A 10,383-nucleotide genomic window follows, 5' to 3' on the forward strand; every position below is an offset into this window, starting at 1 on the left:
CCTTTTTGCTGTTGGTTCACCCTCCAATGGCTGCTGTGGCCAGTGCACCGCGCTGATCTGAAGCCAGGAGCCAGGGGCTTCCTCCTGGTCTCCCATGCGGGTGCAGGGCCCAAGGACCTGGGCCATCCTCCACTGCCTTCCCAGGCCATAGCAGAGAGCTGGCCTGGAAGAGGGGCAACCGGGACAGAATCCAGCGCCCCAAATGGGACTAGAACCTGGTGTGCTGGTGCCACAAGGTGGAGGATTAGCCTGTTGAGCCATGGCGCCGGCCAGTGTTCACCAACCTTTAACTCCTTTCAGATCTAAATTTCTAGACCTTATGGTAATTCATTATGTGGCTGATATTTTAATAGCAGGCCTGGCTGGCTGTAAATTCTACATATTTACAACATTTTAGTGCTGATTTGTTGCAATATGGTTTACACATTGCACCAGAAAAAATTCAAACACAACCTCCACACTCTTATTTAGATCATAAGTTACCTACTACCAACTCTATCCCTCCCCTTCCCCAATTGCATTTGCCTCAGCCTTTAACCTTGGTACAGTTCCAATAACATTTAAGTCACCTTAATTGGGCTTGTCCTTATTTTAAATTAACTATCCAACAGCTACAAATGCTTTGTGAAGCATTAAAAGGAAAAACATATCTAGCCGACAGTATTAAAATTTCTCCTCAAATTCAACAATCTCTAAAAGATATTAATCTAACCCAATGACAAAGTTTTGTTGATCATATTTCTAAAAATGCCCCTTTATAATTAGCTATGCTTCCCATTCCTTTTAATCCCACCAGAGTATTGCTTACAAGGTTTCTAAAAAAAATTTATATAGTTAAATGGCTTTATTTACCTCATACCCCTTTTTGCAATATTCAACCTTACAAGCTATTGCTGATTTAATTACCAAAGGATATCATTGATCTCTCACTTTAATTGGACTTAATTTAATTAATATTTATCTATCTTTTTCCAAACAGGAACATGAAAACTATTATAATTCCAATTTGCATATCGAATTGCTTTCACTGATTATGTAGAACTTTCCTATAATCACCCTACAGATCCCTAATTGGCTCTTTTTACTACTTTGCCATTTTCCTTCCATTCTATCATTTCTAAGGTCTCTATTACTCAAGCTCTTACTACTTTTTTTCAGATGGATCCTCTACAAGAGGAGTTATTACCTACCAACAGGATTCACACTGGATAATAAAATATACTTTGCCTCAAAAAACAGCTCAATGTAGTGAGTTAGCAGCAAGTTATTTTGGCCTTACAGCTGTTTGAAGATCAATCTTTTAATTTTATTATTGATTCTCAATATATCTCTAATTTATTATTTAATTTACCAAATGCCCAAATTAGTACTTCTATTGATTCTAATTTACTTAATATTTTTCTAACTTTACAAACTTTGTTATCCCAACGTCAATTTCCTTTATATGTCACTCATATTCACAGTCACACCCCTTTACCTGATTTTCTTTCAAAAGGCAATAAATGCATGGATGAAGCTTTAGATGTCAGTGCTCTCTTTACTGATCCTCTTCAAAGTCATGCATTTTTCCATCAATCAGCTAAATCTCTTCATGAACAGTTTAAAATCCCTCTTTCTGATGCTTGTGCTATTATCTCTAATTGTTCCCAATGTTCTCAAACCCCTCATTATTTTCCTTTTGCTGCTGTCAATGGACGTCACTCACTGCCCTTTATTACAATCTCTCTCTTATTTACATGTTGTTATTGATACCTATTTGGGCTACATATGGGTGACCCCACTTAAGGGAGAATCCACTCGCCATGTCATTAAACATCTATTAATGGCTGTGGTTGTCATGGTCAAACCTACTCAATTAAAAACTGATAATGGGCCTGCTTATCCCTCTTCTGTTTTCAATCATTTTTGTCAATTATGTGACATCAAACTTAGTCATGGCATTCTCCATAATCCTACAGGTTAAGCCATTGTTGAACAGGCCCAACGTAGTCTTAAAAGCCTTCTCCCAAAACAAATAAAAATGAGGGGAACCCCCTGGAGAAATTAATCAAGTCATGGCATTATTTTATTCATTCTTAATCATCTAACTTATTTTTCAAAATTCAATTCTACCTTCCTAGATTGTGAAACCCTGTCACAAAAGCACTTTCATCCAATGCGTGAAGAACTGCTACTTAGTGTATTACAAGGAGCCCTCTGATTCTAATTGGAAATGCCCTGAACCACTTTATTATTATTATTATTTTTAATTACAGCAATGAGTTTTTTGGTCAAGTGAGTCATTATGGCTATCCAAAGAATCTTAGGAGTTTCTTCTTGATGTTTTTGTTGAAGTAATTGTTGAGCTAAGACTATTAATGACTTGATGTCTTCCCAAGTAACTGATGATCTCTCAGGGTGAGGACGTCTCTGATGCTAAGGTGTCATCTCTCCTTCCTCAAACCTTAGATGGAACTGAGGGATTGGGTCCTGAAGGCCTTAGAGCCAACTCATGATGTGCAGGGCAAGTGCAATGTGCAGGAAGCCACACAGGTCCGGGATCTCAAAGAGATGAGCGGTGTTTCTATAACCCCTGCCAGGTGTGGTGAACCATCCCTTGCACGTTGTGCCAAGGGTCCCTGTTCAGGCACCAGATGTTGGGGTGCACAAGCAAAAGGAGAGACAGGACATGAAAACTCTTCCTCTGAAAAGTGCTGCCAGACTAACCCAGTGCATTTTCTTTATTGGTAAGGATTACAACAGCCTATTGTACAGCTCATGCACGTGGTCATATAACTCTAAGGCTTCTCTGAAACATATTTAGCAAGACATGTTAGATAAGCATGCCTAGGAGAGCAGCTGCATGTCCTTGTGAAGCCAATGTTCCCACAAGGGCTCAATGCTCTTCTTGTTAGTAGGTCATAAACTATCCTTAGTCAGTCGCTGCAGCCACACGCTGAGATGTACCAGGAAGAAAATATCTTCCCTAAGAGTGCTTTGGCAGAAATCTTATCCTCCACAGTCACATTTTACCATCTTTATGAACCTGCCTGGGAACAACCAGGTTAACAATGGTAACTCCTGAAGCTAAGATACTCTTAGGAAGTCCTGTGTAAAGCATCATATTGGGTATCAACAATTCCCTGAGTTATGTTGCTTTAACTTTATAGATAATGGGAGTGGTGCAGTGGGTTAAAGCCCTGGCCTGCAGTGCTGGCATCCCATACAGGCACTGGTTCGAGTCCCAGCTGCTCCACTTATGATTCAGCTCTCTGCTATGGCCTGGGCAAGCAGTAGAAGATGCCTCAAGTTCTTGGGCCTGCACCTATGTGGGAGACTGGGAAGGGGCTCCTGGCTCCTGGATTTCGATCAGCTCAGTTTGGCTGTTGCAGCCATTTGGGAGTGAACCAGCAGATGGAAGACCTCTCTCTCTCTCTGGCTCTACCTCTCTCTGTAACTCTCTCAAATGAATAAAATAAATCTTTAAAAAAATTACAGATAATTCTAATTTGATTCAAAAGGAAATTGATAATATTAAACAAAAAGGTTTTTTTTTTTTAAGATTTTATTTATTTATTTGAGAGGTAGAATTACAGACATTGAGAGGGAGAGACAGAGAGAAAGCTCTTCCATCTGCTGGTTCACTCCCCAAACGGCCGCAATAGCCAGAGCTGAAGCCAGGAGCTTCTTTCAAGTCTCTCATACAGATGCAGGGGCTCAAGTACTTGGGCCATCTTATGCTGCTTTCCCAGGCCATAAATAGAGAGATGGAATGAAAGAGGAGCAACCAGGACCAGAACTGGTGCCCGTGTGGCGTGTAGGCACTGCAGGTGGAGGATTAACCTACTGTGCCACAGTGCCAGCCTCCCAAACAAGAGGTTTTTAATCTTTATCTTCAGCCAGAGTGATGGCAGCTAGGCTCATGGTTAAACTGGTTATTGCCTTTTGCTCTTCCTGTGTTGATTATTTTGGCATTGTACCTTTTTGGGCCCTGTACTATTTTGTGCATTTCTGCATTGGTTTCCCAAAACCTTAGATGGTTGCTTAAATCAAAGAAGGAGGAAAGGGGGTGTTGAGGATACTGCCTAAGTGTTCTCAGAAGGATATGGAACATGGCTGCAGCCACGTCTCTGCTAAAGCAGGCCTTGTGAAGACATACCTACCTAAATGTGGCAACAGTAGGAAGAAAGGGAATCACTTACAGGGGTATTCTATAGCAGAATGCTGGACTCTGGCCTCAGAATCAGCCCTTAAGGCATTTGGATTGGGCTAAAAAGCCCATGAGAGATCTCAGGCATGGAAAGCCAAGACACTCCGGCAAAAAATTATCTAAATCTCTGTGAGCGAGATCCCAGTGGAAAGAATGGGCCATCAAAGAAGGAGATGGCCAGAGCTGTGCCGATCTGAAGCCAGGAGCCAGGAGCTTCTTCCGGGTCTCCTACGTGGATGCAGACCCAAGGACTTGAGCCATCTTCTACTGCTTCCCCAGGCCATAGCAGAGAGCTGGATCGGAAGAGGGGCAGCCGGGACTAGAACCGGCACCCATATGGGATGCCAGCGCTTTAGGCCAGGGCTTTAACCCACTGCGCTACAGTGCGAGCCCCAGACATAATAGCTTTTAATGATAGGATTGGGAGAAAAGTCCTGGAAAGTTTTCCTGACAGTCTACAGTCTTGGAAATGTATCAGGAAAAGTCCTGTCAGGTAATGTCAGAATGGTATTTGGGTCAACCATGTCTTCAGAATGAGAAACCTGAGTATAGTTAGCCAGAGTTTGAACAGGAATGCAAATTGCCTTTCAGTACTAGATGCTCTTGCTAAATAATGAGTGTGGAGTTTTATTTTAAATTCCAAAAGGGGCTAGATTTGGAGGCATTTTGATTCACCAGGTGTTCAATTTACAAATACCACAATGAGTGGCTTGCTAACTTTGCCCAAGTTGCTGTTTGTGTTTCTCCACCTGCAATTTGTATAATCGAAATAGATATTACCAATAATTTGAGTTCTGTTTGGTGCCATCCCAGAGTGTAAGTAGGAGGGCCTTCTTGGGTTGTCTTGAATTCAACCCTTTTTACTGGCAGCTAAAGCTACCTCTTACCCATACTTTTATCACTCTTTCACCCTTTCCAACAAGCTGCCTGCTGTAAAAGTTGGGTCCTGGAAGAGGAAAACATTGCAACTTATCCAAGCCACCTGACGAAGAAGTGAGTAATGTTGTGTGAGATGTAAAATGGACAATGTCTCAAAACTTGAGATGAGAGAGACCAAGCCAAGAGGAGAATTTGGCAATGGGGAAGTTGGCCTCTTAGAAATGTTAGAATTTCCAGGAAAATAATTCAATGTGATTTTTAGAAAATGGAGACATAATGTAGACATAAAGGGAAAATTGCATCCAGGGTTCAATGCTGTGGATGTTTCTCTTTGTGGATGACGCATAAATCATAGCTTTTCCGATAAAATATCACAGAATGTCATTCCAATGATTTGTTTGTTTCAGTGTGTTATTTTTATTTATTTATTTATTTTTGCTTCATAGCTGGAGAGACTTTTCAGGATATGCATTGACTTCCAGGTGCAGAAGTCGGGGGCATGGACAGAATTTATCATTTCTCTGAACTTTTTGGTGTCACCATCAGACTGACCTTGACCCCACTCATGACTTGAGCTAAGTGACCCTGCCATGATCCTCACCCCTTACTCGAGCCTGTGTAATGTGTTAATAAATCTGCCTTCCAAATTTCTGCTCTCCCACAATTTGGAACACATGACCTATAGATTCAGTCTGACTTTGGGCAGTGCAACACACTCTTCCTTGCTAGGAAGGATTAGAAAGTGCTAAGTTTCAGGAAACTCAGCATGAATCAACCTTTTGTTGTGCTCTGCTTAATGTAACTGAGCCCTCACCCCTCTCTTTGACTTTCTAATTAGCCAAAGTAGTACCTCCTCCAGCGCCTTATTTTTGTGGCTCTGTTCCCCTGCCCATAGCACACCACTCAGTGCCAATCTCCCATGACCCTGATTTCCTGGCACCACTTACCCCACTTGGGTCGATCACAGACACTGTGTGCTATCTGTTGTCACCAGCACCTCTTGACAGCCTGTTCTGCCTGAGGTACCTCTCTACAGGTCCTACTTGCATTCTCTTGGGGTCACTCCTCAAAGGAGCAGCTTCTCCCTGGTTGTGGAAACTATTTGGGAGGCCTGCCTTCAGACGTTTTTGCTCATCAGCCCCTACGTGCTCTTTTGGAAACACTGGGAAAGGCAGGAAGAAGAAAATTGATCTCTCACTGTCTATATGGGCTACTGGTCCATAAGGGAGTATTGGTCAGAAACTGACTTGGAAAGTCTAGCTCTGTGTCATATATGAGGAAAACTTGCATGAACCAGGTAGAGAAAAGGTTATATGGAAGCCCTGCAGTGTAGAATGAATTCTGCATCCTTAAATTTAAAGAGAAGAAATTTCATGGTTTATTTAAAGGCATGGCAAATCAAGAAGACCTATGGGCTAGTGTTATTAACAAGAGGCAGAGGTACTTACTGACCTAGAAAAAAAAATCAAAGCTAAAATTCCATGAGTCTATGTCTAACCTCACAATGATATCACATGGGTCCCCTACCAATTTAATTAGTATTACTGCCATTTCTTAAAAAAAGAAATACATGCTCATGGTGCAGAATCAAACAAAGTGGAAGAGTAGAAATCAAAAACCTAAAAATTTTTCTCCTACCTAGGACCTTCCAAAAATGTGCTTTTTTGGGACTTTTTCATGAATGGGTATCATTTTTATAGCTATAAATGTTACTGTAAATTAGACAAAAGTACATAGACTTTAACTTCTTTTCGTTGTTTAACTTAAAACATATCAGGCATTTTTCTGCAAGAGTCCACATCCTCTTGACCAAACATACTCTTTTTTTTTATTTGAGCTTCTTCTATTTTTGATTCTTTCTCTGTCCACACCCCTGTCTGTGCCTCTCATCACTATTGTCTCATGAATACTTTTTAAATTAAAAGTTTGATCACACAGTGCTGCTTAACTCTGCTTCTTGGAGCAACATCACCAGCACCACCTGCTCAGCTGCTCAGAAGTGAAAATCCTGTCTTAGCCCAGAATGATTAATCAGAATCTCAGGGCGGGCCTTGAGGTGTATATTCAGAAATCTGTGTTGTGACCAAGCCCACCATGAGCTGTTTTTTTTTTTTTTTTTTTTTTTTTTTTTTTGACAGGCAGAGTGGATAGTGAGAGAGAGAGAGACAGAGAGAAAGGTCTTCTTTTTTGCTGTTGGTTCACCCTCCAATGGCCGCTGCGGCTGGCGCATCGTGCTGATCCGAAGCCAGGAGCCAGGTGCTTCTCCTGGTCTCCCATGCAGTGCAGGGCCCAAGGACCTGGGTCATCCTCCACTGCCTTCCTGGGCCACAGCAGAGAGCTGGCCTGGAAGAGGAGCAACTGGGACAGAATCCAGTGCCCCAACAGGAACTAGAACCCGGTGTGCCGGCGCCGCAAGGCGGAGGATTAGCCTAGTGCCTAGTGAGCTGCGGCGCTGGCCTGAGCTGTTTCTGTCATTGTATTTTTGATGCTCAAATTGTCCCAAATTTTCCCAGAAGTTCCTTTAAGCCAGTTACTATGTCCTTTTAAAACTTAAGGCTTTATTAGTCTTTGAATACTTCAATGTTTCAGAGAAACACAGAGTTTTTTCTAGGTTTGATCTTTCCTTAGACTGCCTCACACCTGGAACTAGCCTTTTATTTGGGATCCCAGATTCCTTTGAGGAATGGTATTTTTGAATTTAAATAATGAATGCTAACTGTACTGTTACTAAGGTGTCACTGCTTATGGGAAATGTGGGAGTGGGATAGAAAAAGCAAGGAAATACATATATATTTAAAATGTTTATCCCTTAAAGGATTCTGTATTATTACTTTAAATATGTATATTAAAAAATAATACTGACACCTCTAGATGAATCCATATCATAGTTTTTTCTTACCCACTCACCCTGTTCCTTCTTTGTACCCCTCTTCTACCAAGAACCCTGGATCCACAAAGCACCAGTAATCACCTGTCCCATCCTATTACACAATAACATATTTTCAGAATCACTAGACCAATACCACAACTTCTAATAAAACCATTCAGGAAAGTTCACAATTTCCTTTGAGTTTTTTCTGCTCTGACTTAGGGTGTTGTGTTAAAAAGTTACTTGAATTGATTTTTGTGATTAAGTTTCTAAATATGCTGTCAGTTTCAGGTTGTTTTTTTCTGTTGGTATTTTAAGAACTTCTTACTACCTTTTAAATATTTTTTAAATTTTTGAACTTACATGTCTCAAAAGTCAAAACTAAATTAAAAAAAAAAAAAACATATTCAGAGCAGTCTCACACATCCCAAGCCATTCCACCTAGACTACTCTATAACCACATCCAACAGTTGTACTCTTCCTTTGCAAAAATAAGTAAACACATAATTATACTCTTATTTCTCCCCCTTTTTAATCCAAAAGTCCACATTGGTACACAAAGAAGAAATAGCTGTAAAAAAAGATGTTTCACTTATTTCCTTATTAAGGAACATGAAAGTCTCTTTAGTACAACAAACTGATTCTCATCCATTCCTCCTTAAGTAATACATAACGTGGCATTGTATTTCTAAGAGTTTAATTTTCTTTCACTTTAAAGCATTGTTCCACTGGAGTTCAATGTATGTACTTCAGTTGCCTGTTAGTAGGGAGCATGAGAGATTTAATGACAAGATACCATCTTCAGTTCACCATTAGATAACCCATTTTAGTCACGTAGTTTTATTTCCACTCTTGTTTTCTCTTTCTTTTCAGTCAAAAGCTTTATTTCCATTTGGTCCATGACTTGGGAGAGGGCTCCAGGATTCTTGACAAGCTGCCTAGTGGCTGGAGAGAGGCTCTGATTAGCAAGATCCAGAGAGCCCCCAGGGGCCGCTGGGCTCTGGAGGCTCCTAATCCCACTTGGTGAGCCTTTCAAAGAGCCTTTCAAAGAGACAGCCCTGCCCAGCCCTGCCTGGGGGCTACCAGCCTGCGGAGGGAGGTTGGTCAGGTGAGTGCCCATCTTCTCCAGGAGTTTCACCTCCTCATCCAGGAAGTGGTTCTCCAGGAAGTAACGGAGATGATGGTCTGTGTGGGCAGAACCCAAGGCTTGCAGATCCAACAGGGCCTCATTCAGGTTCTTCTCTAGGGCCAGGGCAGCTTCCATGGCATCTAAGGGATCCCCCCAGTCATCTTGCGATGGTTTCTCCACCTCTGGGAAGAGGGCGTGACACCCCCCCCCACCCCCCCGCTGATTGGCGCCCTGGTGTTTCTTCTCAGCCAACATGCCGAAGAAGTGGCCCAAGCCCTTGGGAGCCACACTGTCGCGGTGGAAGCAGGAGCCCAGAGAGAGGTAGGTATGGGAGGCCTGCAGGTGCAAACTGACCAGGTGGTTGACAGCAGCCTCCACCTCCGTGGAGTAATTCTGACGAATCAGGGAAGTCATTGTTGGTCTGCAACAAGATGACCACGAACGCGGCATTCTCTGCTCCCAGAAGCAAAAGGTGGCAGAGAAGTGGGCCCGGAAGTTGCAGCTGGAGACACGATCAGAGGTCAGTTGGAAGCTGGAAGTCAGAAGCTGCCCAAACATACTCTTTTTTTTTTTTTTTTTTTGACAGGCAGAGTTAGACAGTGAGAGAGAGAGAGAGAGAGAGAAAGGTCTTCCTTTTCCATTGGTTCACCCCCCAAATGGCCGCTACAGCCAGTGCGCTACGGCGATCGGAAGCCAGGAGCCAGGTGCTTCCTCCTGGTCTCCCATGCGAGTGCAGGGCCCAAGGACTTGGGCCATCCTCCACTGCCTTCCTGGGCCACAGCAGAGAGCTGGACTGGAAGAGGAGCAACTGGGACAGAATCTGGCGCCCTAACCGGGACTAGAACCCCAGGGTGCCGGCGCTGCAGGCAGAGGATTAGCCTAGTGAGCTGTGGCGCCAGCCCAAACATACTCTTTTTAACAACTGCATTGCATTTCAATATTTGGATAATCCAGTTCTCTGGCATACTTTAGACTCTAAAGTCAGTAATTTACAGAAGAAAATAGAAAATGTAAGTTTCTTGGAGATGAATTGTGCCAAAGACCAGAATTCCTGAGTCAACTTGCAGCCTTAGCCTGTTCCTGAGAAGAGCAAATTTTTGAATCATGAATCAAAAAAGAACTGACATCTTTTAATAAAACCAGGGAAAAGAGATGGAGAGTACCTTTGAATTAAGAACAGAGGGAGTGGGTGATTGATTCAAATGGACATTTGTTCGTGAAGAAAAAATCCAAGTCCTTTGTGAGTGGCTTAAAGGTAGGAATAGAATTCAGCCTCCCAGAGGTAAAGAAGAGTTTTCAATTTACAATCAGGAAAGG

The 10,383-nt window shown here is 42.4% G+C and overlaps 1 protein-coding gene across 1 annotated transcript; it reads right to left on the reverse strand.

Annotated features, from left to right (window-relative positions):
* Positions 1-8,763: 8,763 nt before the first annotated feature.
* LOC133758668 (ferritin light chain-like) lies at positions 8,764-9,480 on the reverse strand. The gene has a single exon (XM_062189859.1). It carries the CDS (start codon positions 9,478-9,480, stop codon positions 8,764-8,766), a length of 717 nt encoding a protein of 238 aa, XP_062045843.1.
* Positions 9,481-10,383: the final 903 nt, after the last annotated feature.

This window comes from Lepus europaeus, chromosome 4, assembly GCF_033115175.1.
Source record: "Lepus europaeus isolate LE1 chromosome 4, mLepTim1.pri, whole genome shotgun sequence".
NCBI classification, from domain to species: domain Eukaryota; kingdom Metazoa; phylum Chordata; class Mammalia; order Lagomorpha; family Leporidae; genus Lepus; species Lepus europaeus.

Bases quoted from the DNA above. Each gene is read 5' to 3' on its own strand.
- LOC133758668 (XM_062189859.1), bottom strand. From the start codon at position 9,480: ATGACTTCCCTGATTCGTCAGAATTACTCCACGGAGGTGGAGGCTGCT.